Raw genomic sequence first — 18348 nt, 5'->3', positions numbered from 1 at the left:
TGAGTGAGTTTCTTGCAAGTCTATTAATCTTTTGTGGCCCACAGACTTTGACATATTTTTATAACTCCTCCAACAAGAGGCAAGAAGGAGCATGATGGCATTAAAGATGCTAAGAAATCTCTCTATAGAATGCTCTTGCCGAAGGGTAAATCAACATTAAAATGGGAAATTATAAACATAATTTGAACCACTTCAAAGTAATATATTGGGTATGATTCTTATTTGCATTTGGCCTTTTAATACCACTTATTCTGGYAGCATAGAATTACCTTAAATGATAGTAAATAATGTTCTAAGTGCTTTAATATCCCTTTATGTCCCTTTATTGATGTAAATTTGCCCCACTACGAATAAGAATCAGATCTATTCTACCTTCAGATGACTTCCTAGCACAGACTTTAACCTCAGGATTTCTGAGTTATATTTTTTCTGAAATATCTGTTTCATGTGTGAGAAACAAGATACTTCTTGAACAGTCTGCTTTACAAAGGACTGAGGTTATGTGCTGAAGGCATGTAATGTAAATGAATAGCTTGCTTTATATGTAAATATCTGAGAGTCAACCAGGTCAGATAGTTCTTTGGTATTGAAAGAGATTTGTTCAAAAAGACTGGATGTTGGTGAGTCTTATGGGTATGGAGGTCTGGTAGGTATTTACCCTGACAGAGAAGTTTGCTAAAGGCATCTTTTTGAATCTGAGGTGCAAAATAGTTCCTCTCCTGAGAAGATCTAAGCATTTAAGCATTGTTATCTCTTTGAAATTGTTATTCCTTTTTATTTTCTTACCATTCAGTCCCCTCRAAATGAACTGTAAAACTCTTTGTGGGAGAGCTTGTTTATACAGAGAGGCTTTCCTGAGCATCTCTTTTCCTTAACTGCTTCCCCAGCGTTCAAGAGCTGGCTGGAATAGGATAAGTTGGACACACACGAGCGTGTTACTGGGGGCTGATGCGATTCGGGGTGTTTGCAGGCCTGGGGGCAGGCGGGAGGGCGGCAGCCGGCGACACGGGGTGTGCGGCGAAAGCCTCTCGCTCAGCCTGAGCAGAGCCAGGAGAGAGCAGGAGCCCTGATCCCTGCAGCCGGCCCGAGGGGCGCTCGGTGCCTTCACGGCGAGCCTGAACGGCGCTATTTGGGATGGCCATCGTGGGGGTGCTTGYCCGCCTCTCCACTCTGCTCCATCGTGCCCAGCCATGCCCCAAGGAACAAGGAAACGCTCCCCAGACCAGGCATGCTTTCCTTATGCAGATAGGAATTTCTGGGTGCCCCTTTTTGGGATTTTTCAGGATAGTTTTCAGTGAGGGATTACAAAGCAGCTGGAAAGCTTTATGTCTTAAACTGGAGATCCTGGAAGCCTTATTCTTACTTATTAGCATCTGACTGATCTCTATCTGTGATCTTTGTAATGTGGGAGCCCAGAGTTTGGGATGTGAACTCGTTCCTTATTCCTGGAAGGAAGTGGTTCCTAACAATACAATGCAGGGAAGTACCATTGGCATGTTCCAAAGGCAACCTCCAAGACCTCTCTGCGAGAGAAAAACCTGGCTTGCTGTGGAGTAAATGCAGGCAGCACAAGAAGGAAGTATGGAGGGAAAATGAGGATATCTTCATCTCTGGGATCAACAGTCAATCTGTTCCTGAAGAAACCCACCCGAGCCAAAGGGATTAAACCAACCTGCAAATGGGATTGCTGCTGGGGAGGAGGGAGGTTGCATTGCAAAGAGGGGCTTGGTGAATTTGTAACTAACTTTTGCTAGGAAGGTATTAAAAAATTCTCAGAGGCTGAAAATGGGAACAACATCTTACTATTGCTTAATCAGGTTGATACCATCAGTGTCCTTTAGAAAAATTTTGTGTTATTAGTACCATTCTTTTACTTGAAAAATGGATTGTGCCATATGGTCGAGGAAACAATGATAAACACTTACCCACCCTGTTAATAAATCACTTGCAAGACTGTGCTTGACTCTGCTTTAATGGAGGAAATGGGAGTAACTGAAAACTGACCTCTGTACAGCCCCACAATTTTTAATGCAAAGCATTTTAATTTGATGCTTAGACCTTACATAGTTGGAATTTTCTGCCCAAGTCTCCCCTTTCCTCTATTTCCAGTAAATGATACAAGATATAAAAGAAGCACAATAAAAGCTGTGGAAGCTGCAAACTTGCTAGTTATTGTATCAATTAAGTAAAGAGGACCTGCTGCCAGTGACAACTTGCTTTTCATTTTCACGTTCATGGTAGCCATTTATGTAACCCCATTTTGAGAGAACTTCTAGAAAACAATATTGTAAAACTGCCAGCTCCCTGGTGGAGCAAGCTAGCAAAATTTTCTTGTCTTGGTTTTGTAAAACCATGGATATAAATAGTGAAAGTGCCTGTGTGGCTCTGTTTTTCTTTTCCTGGAGTTTGCAAACAGGCTTTGTGTAACTGACATGACACATTTAAATAGAGTGCACAGTGTGATTAAGTTAGCTTAATTTTGTCAGCATTTGACATTTGCTGATGCAGAAGGAAATCTTGTTCTCTGCTGTGTCTACATGTGGATGAAAGGAATAAAATATTTACTGTACAGAGCTGAGACACCAGATGCTTCTTTACTTCAGAGACTTTTAGGGAATGGGAAGTCAGGAAGTGCTGCAATTCATTATTTTGTCTCTGCCATGAAATTTGGGTATGGAATTTATTACGTTTTTAATAAGAAAAATATTTTTTTACCTGGTTGTAATGTATTGTCTATTACTGTTGGCTTTTCTGTATTCAGCACTGTAGTACCACCTGAAAAAGAAATAATGCTTATTATGATACATGAGACAGAACAAAGGACATAGCAATCATTAGAAATATCCTATATATAAATCTGAAATGTTAAGACCCTTATTAGGTATGTAGGTAGGTGAATATGTGAGCTTTAGTGTGCAAATATGACATTAAAGATATGGTTCCCTTTGTCAAAAAAAGAAAATTAGGACTAATCATAGTCTAAACATAGAGCTTTATATGTTTGAAGTCCTTGGAAGCACCAGCTAATCAATCCTTGCAATGTCCCTATAGCTGCCCTGCTTTTATAGATAGATATTTGCTCAAAATCATGGGGGAATTCAGCAGCTCCTTTCCATACCACCTCCTAACACTCAGCAGCCTGGACATTCACCCAGGATGTGTTGCTTCTCGTATCAGAGATGGAAGAGAAGTGTAGAGGGTGAGCTRAGACCCTCCACGCCTGCATGACCTCCGTGTGTTGCTGTGCAGCTGCACGGGGAGACCTGCTCACAAGAGAGTGTGTGGGAATTGCATGAGTTGGGGCTATGGTCTAAAGCAGACTTCACTCTGTCTCAAAGAGCAGGAGGAATTAAGAACTTGCCAATTGTCTTCTTCTTGAAGCAGACAAACAAGAGGTGAGTGGGGTCACGGCCCTCTCTCTAACCTCACTAATTGATATTTCTAAAATACTTGACTTTTTTCAAGTAAGCCTCATATTGATAAAGGAAACAAAAAGTAAATTAGCACAATTATAAATGCGCAGTAGGGTGCTGATTACCAGTCAATGGCTTTTCTTTCTCCAGCAAGCAAGTGCTTAGAGCATTATAGAAAGGATGACTATGATGACTTCTAAAGAGAATGAATGGCCGAGTTGTATCAGCTTTATGTTTGAGAGAATGATCTGATGGGAAACGCTATAAGCCACGCAAATAGAGTAGCTCTGTATGGGGTCCAAATAGAGCAGGAAGGAATCTGGCCTACAGCACAATTACAGCTAATTGCTTCATTGTGATACTCACATATGTGCAAATACCATCAGGCAAGTGACTCTCTAACACTCTCGCCCGGGAGAATGCAGCGCGCTGCACTCGCTGGGAATGAATACAGCAGGGCAAGCCACTGCTGATAACACCTCTGCATTCCCAGGCTGCCCCCAAAGCCTCTGCTGAAATCTCCTATGCATTGCTCTGCTATCCTTAATGGGCCGTGAGATTTACATTTCTTCTCTGCATTTTGGAGAAAGAAAAGAATGTTCATAATTGTGTAACTGATAAAATCACCTATCTATGCATATTTGTATAATATGCAACATCACACATAAAGTGCAGTGTTTCTACAGTATCCAGAATATGCCATGGCCAGGAGTTTTAGGTGGAACAGTAATAAGCAATGCTCAAGCATCTACTTGCACTTCTGCAGCAGGGCAATGTTGGAATTCTAAGTGTTATTAGTGAAATGGGTTCAGTTCCCCCAAAGGGCTGGTGCTTGGGAAGGCTGATGGCTGCTCCCTTGTCCTGGAGATTATAGACTGCTCCCTAAGCACACAACCTACAAAAATTGCCAGGGGGATTTCTGCTCAATAAGCTTTCCCTAAAGGGATATGTGGGATGCAGTCCCAGGCTTCCAGAAGCACAGGGCCTGTGGATGCATGAACAGGGAATGTACTTGCATACACTCCATCTCCTTCCCCTCAGAGAGTCTGTATCTAAGGCTGCTATGTGTATCTACATCAGCCTTACAAGCTGGCCCTTAATATAGGACTTCGTAGGAAGTGTCAACTTTTTCTGACCTGGATCTGGAGGTGCTTTCAGAAAARTAAGTGCTTCACAATGATTACTAAYGTTGAAAGCTTTCTCAGCTAGCTTAACACAGTATGTGCTAGTTTATCAGGCTCCCTGTGCAGCTGTTTTCAAAAAGAATAAGATTCATCTGGGACAGTGATTTGAAAAGCAGTGACAGTGACCGTGTAGTGTCTTTTCCACTTAGGAGTCATTTTAAATGTATATTGCAACTTGCTTTTACAGGACACATTGAAAAGGCTCTGAAAGAGTTGGATGCTGAAACTGCACTTCTGTTTGCATTTGGTGTTCTACTTAGCTGCTTTCAAAAAGCCAACCTCCCTCTTACCTAAGGTTTCCCAAAGTCTTCTTGGACAGCTATTGCAAGATGGTAATGATATTTTATATCATGGATATAAGAAGCAATAAGCATTTGTTAGGGAAGCACACCAGGGAGATGAAATAGCTTCTGTTGCTATGTCCAAGAGTAAGTTCAATTACTTTAGGGCAATGTTGGAATTCTAAGTGTTATTAGTGAACATCTATACTTTAGATGTATAGATCTGCTATGGGAAGACCTCATCGAACAGACCCATAGCTTTGTGGAGCAAGTGACCTCCAGGAAGAGATGAAAATGTAGTGATGCAGTGTCAGCTCTCAGGACCGTGGTTCTGTGCACAAGTGAGAAGACATGTAAACTAACAAACTTCCTTCCAGATCTAGCCTATATATGTGTGTATAAACATATAACTGTATGCATATATATCTGTATGTAGCCTGTTCTAACCCTTTGCTTTTCTACTCCCTCCAATTTTTCTGCTGGTGGTGGCAGCCTGGAGAAGGTCAGCCCCTCTGGCTGTATTGCTGTCCTGATGGAAAAGCTCGTGGAAACCTTTCTGTTGGTATTTGTGTGAACATACTCTGATGCAACAAATCTGCTTAGTTTCTGCCTGGGAAAGGTTTAGGGCTGAGAAGCAAGTCCTATGCTAGATTTTAGGCATGGAAGAGCAACATATATATCTTGATCCTAAATAACACTGTCTTTTTAAGTTCTCCTTCAGTTTCAGACAATAAATCTCAAAAGGTTTGTCCAGCTTTTTTTCTTAATAAGAGGAAGTTTGATTAGGACATTTGATTAGACACAATTCCTACTCAAAAAGATGCCCTCTCCTTCAGCTAGTCACTATTATTTGCTTCAAAAATTACATAGCTGAGAAAACAATCAAAAGTATTGTCACATGTAAAAGGCAGATGCCTATGTTTTGACAGCACTGGCAATATGAACTGCATACCAATGTCCATTTATGCTGAGTGATTAAATCAGTGCAAACGTTTAGCTGGTAACCAATGATGGATATGAGCTAAAATGAAGCTGCAATGGAATGAGGATGGTTTCTGCACCTGTCAGTTGGTAGTCATCACCTGTTCCGCTGTGACAGTTTGCCTGGTCATCATCACACTCATCTACAGGTTTGCCTTCGGAAATGGTGGGGACAGCCGTAGGAGCTGAAACAAAATCCAGTCGTTCAGTTAAAACATTTGCTTGAGAGTCAGCATGCAATTGGCAGGAACATTTTGATGAGCACCATATGCTCTCTTCATGTGTTACAGCTGATGAAAGGGATCAGCTCTATTCTGCATGTTAGTTAGTATTTCTCTGTCGAAGCCTCTGTTCTACCTCCTTGCATTAAGGCATTCGGCTGTATGTGAGTTCATGTGCTGAGTGGATTTGGAGAGCACATCCTGGGAAAGTCTATACACTGCTTGGTGAGTGTTTGTTGCTCCTACCAGTGAAGCACAAAAGCGTGGCAAGGCAGAAGGTGAGTCTTGTGGAGGGGTGGAAAAAGCATCCTCAGGTCTAGCAGTAGCCATGGGCAGACCTGTGCAGAGCAGCAGAAGGGGTGTCGCTCTCCCTGCTTGAGCAGGGCGGTTGGACTAGACGATCTCTAGAGATCCCCTCCAGCCTTCACCATTCTGGGGTTCTGTGGTTCCGTGTGTGCTCAAGGCTGTAACTCCAGAGCACGCCCGCCTTGCTGAGGAGGCAGGTGCCAGAGCGGAAACGGCTGAGCAGAGTCCTGCAAACAGTGGCAGGAAGGCGATGTCGTGTAGAACCACTTTGTGCTCACCGAGGAGATCTGGAAGAGCTTTCTTTTGTTTTGTTGAAGTTATAAATAAATAAGACATTAATGATGTCAGTCATCCCTCCTGGCCACCTGYCTGCCTCTCATCAGTGATGGCTTTCTGATTACTGCTACATAACCAGCTAAACTCAGGTTTTTGATATTACAGTTACAATGTAATTACAAAAGCAATGTTTTAATATCATTATAAGGTATATAATAATGCATGTCTTAACTGCTCTTTGCCCTTCTACTGCCTTCTTTGCTGTGTAGCTTCAGAACTTGACACATAAGATGTTATGCACTAATTTCAAGGATGGATAACATCAGGACAAACAGTAGTGTCTTAAGTAGCAATATTCTGGGATGAAATATGGCTTTTTAGAATGCCAACGTATGTTTTACAGGTACAATAGCCCTAGTTAAAGAAAGAAATGGTTCTCTACCTCCTATGAATTATGCAGAATGTTTATTTCCCACAACTCCATAAAAATCCCTCTGGGAGCTCCCTCTAGCTTTCTACATCAAGTTAAGTTTCTTGTCTTGAACTTCATGCCCTTGTATAGCCTCATGCTTGCCTGCATCTCTGCCATCATTTCATACATTCCCCTTGGGATGCTCTGAGCGTGCACAGCTTCCTCTTGTTCATTACTGCTAGAGCACAGATTTCTGCTGCTCTCTTTGTGCCTACTTTTCTCATCACAGCTCCTACCCTTCTCAGTAAGTCTCAAGTGACTTCATTCAACTGCCTCCTAAAATACAGTTTTAAACCTACTTTTTAATGCTTTAAGACTGTTTTTTCTTTATGCTTCTCCACAGTTAAATGGCAAATGACTCCTGCGTGTCCATAGCTGGCTTGCAGGTGACTTAAAAGTGAGCACCCTTCAGAAGTACCCCATAGTGGGAGGACAACAGCAAGTGGATGTCCCAGGGAAACATTATACTTGCTGCTGCAGTCAGCCAAAAAAGCAAAGGCAACTTGCATGCTCAGTCTCCTCTCTAGCTCTTTCATCCCACTGAAAAATGTGTTCTAGGATCTAGGTGATCCATGGACTCACTTCTTCACATCTGAGCAGCTACTGGAGCCCAGTGGCAGGAGGACTTTGCCCTCAGGTTGCAACTTTACATGAGGCAGGTGCTGCATTTTCTTTGCTCTTTTCTGAGTAGCACAATAGTCCGCAGGAACTAAGAATTCACACAGGAAATGAGGACTTCCTGCAGGAACTAAGAAGTATTTCTAACCTCCTCACTTTCCGGGCCAAGTGAAAAACACACTTATTCAATCTGGCCTTCACTAAAAACAACAGAGAACTCATCAGCTCTCACAGCAATTACCTCCACACTTCCACCTTGGGAAAGACATAGTGGGAAAGAAATGGATGCAGAGTAGTCGGATTCATTTATCTTTAGAGAATGTTTAACTACTTCTATAGGAAGTACCATGTGTAACCCTGAGTAAGATAGTCTGTTACTCTGTGTGTGTTGCTAAGCCGTGTGATTTATAACGTTGCTCCATCATGCTGTCTTCCACCAGATAAAATTAGGAAATTCATGTCGTGTTAACTGTAGTTATCTATGATGTTATATAATTATTGTTTATATAACAAGAATCAAAGCATTATCATGTCACAGTCCGGGGATAAATGTCTAAACTTTGCTTTTCCTGGTCTTTCATCTCCTGCGTACTTTTTTAAAATTAAAACTTGGTAGGGAACAAAGAGGCAACCTCCCCTCCTCCCTGTGCAACAAACAGCACGGACACTGTGCAGCCAAGTAACCACTGCACATCATAGAGCGTGGTGAGACTGTCACTTCCTTTGCAAAAGCACAAAACCTAATTTCTGTATTTATTGCAAACCTCCTTCTGCATTCTCAGAAAACATTTATTCCTGTATTTGATTCCATACGATTCCTTGTATCATGGCTAACAAAAAATATAAGATCTTGTCTTTACTCTCTCTTAATAGGTCTATGCTTCTTCAAAGTATAATCTTAAGGCTGCTTAAGGGAACACAAAACGATGTGGATAAATCACTGTGATTCAGCAAAGGAATAGGAGCAAGAATAATATTTGTGCCTTGGGCTTATTCAAATATCTTTAGTGAAGGGGCTGATTAGGCCAAAGAAGTAGCCCTAATGGGAGTCACAGAAGCGAGAGCCCAACGTGCTGCCTGCACAGGAATTGCAGTGTTCAGCAGCAGGCCAAGCAGGAGAATGTATGTATGAAACTAATGAAATGCATTCATCTCTAGCAGAGCAATTACCTTCCAGTTCACAGCCCAGCAGTTCCATTCGCAGTCCCAGGCCTCCGTGTGTGGCTCTCTCAGGGTAGACACGAATGAATCTAGTTGATACAGGTTCAAAAGTCCGCAGTTCAGGAGTATCATAGTTGGTGTTGCCTTCAAAAGTCTGCAAAGCATGACAGATGCTACTTGTTAAAAAATTAAAAAAAAAGATATTTCCTGCAATTATCTTTTTTYCCCCTCATTCTCTAGTCCTCTAGCCTTTGAGTCTTTGAATTTGGTGAGAAGTAGGCCAGATTCTAACCATTTAATAAGGGTCTGACATTCCTGTCTTAAATAAGAATGGAAAATACATAGTTAAAGCTTCTCTGAAAAGTAATGCATTTCATTTTTCATAAACCCAGTAGCAACCAATCCATCAGGGCCATAACAAGAGCTGAGTGTTTAATGAGAGATGTTTTTAAATGATACTCTGATCTGGGGTTTAACTGGGTGACATTTTCAACACTTCTTGGGGAAAAAAAAATGACTGAGGTGAAGATCTTGTCACCTTTTAAGTGGTTACAATAATAATCCAACTATTCAAGAGAAAATTTCAATCTGATTTCCCCCAGTGACAGAGTTTCACGAGTTGTAGTCATTTCAAAAGACATAAATTAAACTCCAGGAACAGTAGCTGCAAGAGTTCTTCCAGTGAGACTGCTATTGAATAAGAATAAAAAGAAAGAAAGGAAGAAGAAAGCTGCTTCCTGACAAAACTGCAGGATAATCTAACAGGTAAGGCAGGTCAATGAATGTGCGTTCCAGACAAAAACTCTTCTCTGAGTTGCACTGTGGGTTCTTTAGCCATCATGCAGCTCTCAATAGCATTTGTTTGATATCTTCAACTTTCCTTGTCAGCGGAGTTTTGCATATGAAATAAGTTATAATTTGTGCTYGGAGTAACACCTCAGACTCATCCATTGAGATGATGAGTCCTTAGAATGAATTACTGTACAAAAGGCATGTGAAGAAGGAGACTTTGTCAGAAAGAATTCACAGCCCAAGTAGTCAAAAGGAGTTATTTTTATCTGTTTTACATTAAAAAAATGACCTTACAAGATCATATAGAGAATGCTCCAAAGTACAAAACATAAAAGTGTATATTGCAAAGAAAGAAAAGTATTTTCAATGTTACTTTGTATGAATTTGTTAAATGACAAAAAAGACAYCTTCTTTGAACTGGAGTTTGAATTTGAGATTGCAAGTATTATTTCAAGGTAACTCCAACTCATRGTTGTGAGGCCTGAAGCTTCCCTCAGGAAGAAAATGCCAGATGTCCTTCATTTTGGCTGAGAACAAAATGTAACCTGAAATAAACTCATCCTATTGATCTAGGAGAAAACAGAGCCCTTGGGAAAGATGTAACTGTATTTCTCAAGACACAAAAAGAGCATGGATAAAACTGATTGCTGCTTGTATTTTCAGTGCAATCTTAAAAACCCGCTGGATTTTGCTGTGGATGTCTGCAGAGTGAACTAACTGTCCACAACCCTTTTTGACCACTGATGACAGTGCTATGAAAAACTGATATAAATAAGTAATTTCAACATTAATGCTTCTGTTTCTCTTGCTGATGGGAGATTGCTTCTCTGAGATGACTCCACGGGGCAATGGTTTGTCAGATGTTCTGCCAGTGCTTGGAAAACAGTTGTTAGGAATCACATGTGGATGGCCTGCTAGATGTAATTAATGCGCAATTACTCAAGCTTTCTTACTATGTTTAAATGGTAATACCACACAAATGATCAGAAATGCTACCTACCATAACAGAAAGGATGAATGCCATTTTATGTGTAAAAAGTAGACAGACATATGTATCTGAGGAATCCGTGCTTCCTTTTTAATAGTAGTCTTAATAGCAACATATAATAATGAAAACTATTTTATAAAAGACATCAATACTGGAGTACTGACACATAGACATTAGAATTCAATAGACATCTAGAATTATATTGAATCATAATTATRTTGAATCATTGTCCTTTGTAGTGCAGAGCTCCCTGTGATTCAATTTTGACTGTTCATTTAAAACACGTATTGATATTCTTTGTGGGGGAAGAGGGAGTATACAGTAAACTTCATTTCATGAAGGTGTTTTATATAGGCTGTAGCAAAAAAAAGATTTCTTCATTACAAAGATAAGTTATAATAAATAATAGCTAAAATATAAGCTAAACTGGCAAGAGGAGAAAAGACATTTTTCCAATGTTTGTCAAATGAAAATAAACATAAAAGAAAAATCTAAAAGGCTATTCCAGATAGCAGAGTATTCAGAAAAGAAATTTTGTGCACCAAAAATGACCAAAAGAGATGGAAAAAACAAAAGAAAGTGTTATCCATAGGTAAGTGGAAGAATTTGAGAAAGAAATAGGAAAGAGAAGAATGACTTTATGGAATAAACCTGACCATGGAGAATAAGTATAAGTTGGATGTTGAAACGAAGAGAGGTTCTGCATGGCTGTTTGAGGGCTCAAGTCATGCTCATCCCTTTGCATGCTCGAGACAGGGTAAAGGTGGAAATACTGCACACATTCAGGAATAGAAGAAATTGGGTCAACCGCAAAGAAAAGAACTATCACAGTCCACAGGAAAGATGCTGCAGGCATGGAGGACGAGATGGAGTTGAGGCAGAAGGTGATGTTTCATCTTGTGGACATATTTTGTTGTGAGGTTTAGCTTGTGATAGCTCCTTCTTTCCCTGACATGCAGTTGTTTGTTTATTGAATGTCAAGTCTTCAACCAAGTGAAACGATGTGTTTCATTTCATAAAACAGGCCTGTTTCTAATCCACATTCCTGCTGTGACTCATTATAACAATCTGTCCCATCCAACTCCACTTACATTTTAAAATGCTACATTCCAGTATTAACATTTTAAAACCACCAGTCTTCCAAATCATAGGATTTATCTGATTCTCTTTAAATAAAATTTGTGCTTTGGAAGAAAGTTTATTAAATGTTTTGAATTTGGGGGAAGGATTACAGTTTTGCCACAAGAGATTTAAATTCCAACCCTCTCCACTTCATTAATCCTGAAAGTTAATTTCTGATAGTGAYGATAGCTAAGGATGGGCTGAATGTGTTAGTTAGTATTCTAGTTTTCCTGTCAAACTGCTAACTTCTGACAATGATGGCAAGTGCTTGTATTAAAAAACAGAAAGCCATGCAGCAGACGGCACACTGCTTTGAAAGCATATGGCATTATATTTCTTTTTCCTCATTGAGCCACAGTGTAGAAGTACATGTCAAAACAATATCTATTTTAGAAAGAAAGTGGTTAGATCCCATTGTTGATTTACACTCTCTTCACACTTCATGATGAAGTCAAAACTCTTGGTAACAAGAGAAAGGAGTAGACTGCAAAGGCTGAATTCATTTGGTTTTAATCCCCAAAACAAATGATGAAAAGTGATGAGAAGTGAGAAAATGCATATTCAGCGAGATTAAAACAGGAGAGAATGAAGTCCAATATTTACCAAATGTGCCTGGAAAAGCTGCATCCATGGGCCCACTCAGTTTTTCCCTTAAGGAAACACAGGTTTGCCCAAAGGATGAGACTAGGCAGCAAAACAGCTTTAATTTTCAGATTACCAGCACCAAGATATTCAACAAATCTGAAAGTTCCTGTCAGTCAAATTCCTCACAAATTTGCCTTTCAAGGGCACATATGGTTTCCTGATCATTCCACAGTACTGAAGCACCATTTCCTGCTCAGGAATGGGTGTCCACTGTCTTCACAAGGAATAGGGTTGGAGGACTGAAACAGGAGTTAGGCTTCTTGAAGCGAAAACACTTAAGTGTACTTTGTAAGCAGTGATAGCAAAGTGGGATGGAAGGTTTAAGGAGCAGGATTTGGGGCTATAAGGGTTTTTTAATGCATGCTCTTCCCTGCCCAGAGGTTTTTTCCTTACCTTTATCTTTTTCTTGCTGGAATCCATGATCATTTTCCAGTCTGATCCATTGTTGCTGTAGCCAATCTTGAATTTTTTCATGAACACTTTGTTTTCTCTGTGCTTGCCTCCTTGAACAATTATGCCCCTCACTTTTTTTTCCTCACCAAGGTCTATCTGAAGCCATTCGTTTGTATATGGATGTGTAGTTGGTGGCAGTGCCCAGCCTGAGCGGCTTGTTATGAGACGAGCATTTTCTGGGATCCAGTTTCGATCAACTTGAGTAGATGCAGTAATCTGAGAGTCAGGAATGAGCCCAGACACCATTCCCAACATCCCAGAGCAAGGATAATCTACAGATAGAAAACAAATAAATTAAAGAGTTAATCTTGATAAGCGCCAAAACAGAGGAACAGAAACAGGACATATCAGTCAGTTCAAATAYCCTAAGAAATTACTTATTTTTCTTATATCCAAAAAAATCTTTTGGATTCTTAACTAACTTTCATTTGTTAAAATGTGCACATCCTAGTTGTGGCAGGAAATGGAAGTACCAAAATATCACAAGTATTTTTGGCTTGATGAGAACCAAAAAGGATCAGAAAATCCTTTTCTATTCTTGTTTCCCATTATTTTTGCTAAGTCAAAGAAAGCAGGGTCACATCTGACTTTTTGGATATTTCCCCAAAGAAAATACCCCATATAAGGCAAAGCTTGCTACAAATTACTTAATTTTGATGATTTTGGAAATATTGTATTATTCTGTACAATATAATTTATTGTTGTAGATGAGAAAATTTAAAATTAAAAATAAATTTTGAAAAAAAAGTGATTGTGCCTGTTTTTTATTTATATTTTTTAAGATAGTGCTTTGATGATAAGAAGCATCAATCTGCTCAGAAAGTATTTAGAACAGCTATTTTGGTATTTATCTGTGGGATGTAAAGGAATTACATTCTGACAAAGATACATTCTGACAAAGAAAGACTTATCGCCATTGGGAACGTGTGTTGATAAGTCTAGATGCTGGAATATGCTTTAGCTCAGTGTTTGTATCTTGCATTGTTTTTAAAGCTAGATAAGTAGGGCTGTTCCTTGGTAAATCTGCTGAGACCCCCTGAAGTAACTGCAAATAGCAGGCTGGAGAGGGATTGGAGTGTAATGAAGGAAAAACAAGAGAGGAATGTGTAAGAAATGTGTGCATCTCAGCTATTTTGCATGAAGCTGTAAAATACTTGCAAGGAAAGTAATTATACTTTGTTTCTTTCATTTCTTAATGCTGAACTCTTAAAAGGTAATGCCAGAACAACACTCAGATAACATTGGATGATTGGGTTTTGAGGTTTATTTTCTCCTTAGTATTGTTCAAGTTTCTATGCTGAGACCACCTCTTTTCAGTGCAAACAGCGGGACTGTATTTCACTAATAAAAATAAGCAATTTCACATAAATAAATGAGATTTTTCATTGGTTTTAAAACACTTTCCAAGACCTACCGGTTATTTTGCAGCCATAAACTTCGAATCTCAGTGATACTCCATTTTCCCAAGATAGTGGTCTGATTCGCACAAAACGTGTTAAAACTGGTTTAGCAAAAGGTCTGTAAACAACATCAGTAGGATTGCTGTTCCCTTGAAATACCTTCACAAGAAAAGAAAAGCATGTATTTGTTAGATGTTGTTTATAAATCCAAGTTTTACAGATACTAACTATACAAGATCTAAACAGGGTTATTTTTGTGGAAGATGAGACAAAAAACTAGCACAGAGAACAATTTCATTAAAGTTGTAACACAATTTTTGCAGAGAAGTAAGCTTTCCCTGGGGAGGACAAAAGAATACTCATGGTGTTGAGTGATACTCAATGAAATCCACGCTGTCTGTGGAGTTCCATAACCCCTAATAACGTTTCTGCTTAGACCAGGAGAACATCAGGACCTTCATGAAAGAGTTTGATCCTCCCTGCCTCTTTTGACAGGGATCTGTACATGGGAATGACATGCTTTGGATATTTGTTATCCAAGGATTGCTGTGTTCTGGAAAAATCTTTCACTGACCAACTGACCAATTTGGGCAGTTTTCACAGAATCACAGGTTGAGGTTGGAAGGGACCCTTGGAGATCATYTAGTCCAATCCCCCTGCACAAGCAGTGTTGCATAGAGCACATTGCACAGGATCATGTCCAGGAGGATTTTGACTATCTCCAGAGAAGGAGATTCCACAGCGTCTCTGGGMAYCCTGTCCCAGGGCTCTGTCACCCTCACAATTAAGAAACTTTTCCTCATATTCAGAGATGAATATGAGAAGAGTTCAGAATGAGAARAGTTCTGAGAAGAGTTCAGACCCCTCTTCCCTACATCTTCCCTTCASATACTTACACACATTGGTACGATCAATGCTCTGTCTTTTCATCCAGGCTATTGATGAGTAAGTTGAACAAAACTGGACACAGTATTGACCCCTGTGGCACACCACTAGCTCCTTCAACTAAAAGAGCTTGTATACTTGTATGATGATGTAAGAAAACTACAGAACCTCAGACTCAAAATTAAAGATTTACGTTTCATTTGGACCATGTAAAAATTCCTTTGAGGAGTTAGGATAAAACATATCACTTTGCTGTCCTTGGGCTTAAGAGTTTTACAGGGTGTGACCTGCAAACCTTCTTTGCTAACCTTGTGTTGTGCAAAGCCTTCCTGGCAAGTAGTCGGCCTTCCTTTCTCTTTGCCCACTGAGATGGAGGTACGCTTAAAATCTACACAGCAGATTCTAAGTTTTTCTCTAYGTCCCTTGAGGCTCACAGTCAAATTAAATGAACAATGAGACTTCCACAAGAAGGTACAGTATTGTGCTGTGCTTTCATGTTGAGGATCCTGCAAGCACGTTCCTTCCTAGCGGAGCAGAACACTTAACAGCGTTCTAGTCCAAAGAAGGTGATTCAGTTTCCTGCATCTTCCTCACATAGAGAGGGCCAATTTCCTGTTGTTTTCTATGTATATAAACTGCTCTCCTTTTATGGGCCTTTTCTTACATATGGTGTCTACTTTCCTGTTTGTCACTTGCAGTAGCTGCACTAATTTGGGGTGGAGGTCAGCAGCACACAGCTGTCAACTCATCAGGCTCATTTTTTTTTCTTAAATAATTTAATATAGGTTAATATCCAGCAAGAGTTATTAAAATAATCTACATTTTAGAAAAAAAAAACCCTCTCTCTAGTTTTCTCAGGGACTGCATCTGCCAGAGGAACTGATTCTTCTTCAAAAGCCTACAACTCTGTACATGGTTTAGTGCAACATTTATGTGGAGCTTTCTTGAAGACATCTGTGCCTGCCATGTTTTTGTTGTCACTTCAGTAGCTCAGTCTCCTTAACATTTGATTTTGAATGAGGATATCAGAGGAAAGCTGGGGTGTACTCTTCTGCCCTAATCAACAGCAAAATATTGTCATTTTAGAAGCCTGAATTTTTTATAAGCTCTTTGAACAACTAAGACAGATCTAGGAACCATTCTCACTAACGGAAGACAGCACAACACCTACACTAGAAACTCATGTAAAATACACTCTTGGAGAGTTTACAAATTGAACCTGATCGTACAACTCAGGCATGGTCTGATTTTGAAAGAGRCATTTGTTCAGACTATGGGAATGACAGCCAGAAAACTCCATGTTTGCAGAGGAGCTGCAGCATTGACTCTGCTTGTGACTTTGGGCAAGTCACCTATGGTATCTTTGTACCCCATGATACAGTGCCTCTTTGTGGCATTTGACCTTCTAAGGTTCCTTCTCATCTGTAAAAGCAGAATAATGCCTGTCAAAGAGAGGCTTTCAGGGTTCATTTTACAAAAAGTGCCTCAAAGATAAAAAATGTAGGTGTTAAAGACTGCTACCATTTTGATTAGATAAATTTAGTGAACTTGGCACAATACCTACAGAGGTATTAGGAACAAAACAGGAAYTAAATATGTATAATTGATACATTTGCACTGTAGATATAATGCAGATATTCTGGATCCTCACAGAAGGCTCACAAAAACCTTATTATTAAATGTGACACAAAACCTCTCCGGTTCTCCCTGCCCCTGGCAGATGCTGGAGATGCTGCTCCTGGGCACATCCTGAGCAAGGTGGGAAGGGAGGCAGAGCCGCTGCGACTATTCATGTGAGAGCCTGAACGGAATTGACTTCTCGGSAAAAAGCTTTGTGCTCATGGTAGCGGATAATGAACATTTTTCTTATGAGTGCCTAAAGCCGTTGCATTTGGAGGTCGCAGAGAGCAAATCCACCGATAAGTGGAAAGGTGATAAAAATCTATAAGGATGGAGCAACGTGCCTAATTACCTGTCTGTATGACCCCCATCTCTGAGAACATCTAACAAACTGCTAATGACTTGCTAGCACTCCTGCAAGACAGCGTGGCTAAGTGCGAGGAAATGAAGCACTGAAACACCGAGTTACCAGAACTGCACTGCAGAGAAGGGACCTATATAATTTTTGAAGTGTTCCTCATAATGCTTTTCTCTCAAGGTCACCTCAGAAATCTCTGGCAAACYGCGAAACAGAAGCTGAGTCAGGGTAAAAGACCCAAACTACCCAAACTCTTGCGAATGCCACTGCTGAGGAGCCTTGCAGCCTTTTCAGCTCTCCAGCCTGCAGACAAACCGTTTTTGTGGCTGTTAGTCCTCAGAAAAACGTTATCTTTCAGATTTGGGATTTTGCTAATCCCGATGGTGCTGATTAAACCCGTGATACCTTAATCCCCCCTTTTTTTAAACAACTGGAAGTAACTAAGTTCAACAGCCTCCTTCTCCACAGAAGAGAGCAAAAGAGAAAAGACTTACGACAGCTTTGTTTCCCTCCTTGAGGGTAATCCAGTCCTCTCCGTTGGAACTGACATCCACGCGGTAAGTTTTCAGATAATATTCTTTCTTTGTTTCTTTTGAGATGGCTCCTTGGGTGCCGATTCCAGAAACGAAACGGAGAAGGCCTAGGTCTACCTGTGGTAGTGAATTGGGACACGAGGACGCCCAGATTAGAGCAGACAATACCACAGAATCAACTGCCTTCCCCCCGTGCAAATGTCTYTTACAGAGAAAATGAGGCATTATGCAAAGAATAGTGTAGCACGTTGTTGGGAATAACATGGTCGTGATCTCCTCTTTCCTCAACAGTGTCACTGCAGTAGGCGAGAACATTTGCCTGAGCAGTCAGGAGGGCTGTTGACAGGCCCGAGAGTTTGCTTGCCTGCATCAGGAGGAACCAGGGAGGCCACCAGCGTGGGTGGGAGCCTGTCTGCAGCGAAGTTACTGCTGCAGCTCCTCAAGGACCAGCCTTGTGAACAATCTTACTTAATACTTTCATTAACAACCTTGCAGAGATGCTAATGAGATTTGCAGAGGATACAAAGCYGCAAGGCATTTACTATACAGAGGAGACTCACGCAGGGAGAACCGAGCGACCCTGAGGACTGGAGCATTAGAAAGGGGATGAAATTTAATAGTGCAATATCAAAGTCASAC

At 40.4% G+C, this 18348-nt stretch overlaps 1 protein-coding gene across 1 annotated transcript in view; it reads right to left on the bottom strand.

Annotated features, from left to right (window-relative positions):
* The window catches only part of NRP1 (neuropilin 1), a 109684-nt gene that overhangs the window by 14629 nt on the left and 76707 nt on the right, over nucleotides 1-18348 (bottom strand). The window contains 6 exon segments of the mRNA XM_026048763.1: nucleotides 2716-2775; nucleotides 5940-6044; nucleotides 8923-9067; nucleotides 12854-13185; nucleotides 14328-14472; nucleotides 17671-17826. Coding sequence (XP_025904548.1) covers nucleotides 2716-2775; nucleotides 5940-6044; nucleotides 8923-9067; nucleotides 12854-13185; nucleotides 14328-14472; nucleotides 17671-17826 — 943 coding nt within the window.

Source organism: Nothoprocta perdicaria, unplaced genomic scaffold, assembly GCF_003342845.1.
Source record: "Nothoprocta perdicaria isolate Ctin4 unplaced genomic scaffold, notPer1 scaffold_57, whole genome shotgun sequence".
NCBI classification, from domain to species: Eukaryota; Metazoa; Chordata; class Aves; order Tinamiformes; family Tinamidae; genus Nothoprocta; species Nothoprocta perdicaria.
Note: the sequence above shows the minus strand (reverse complement) of the source record. Positions and strands in the feature narration are given on the sequence as shown.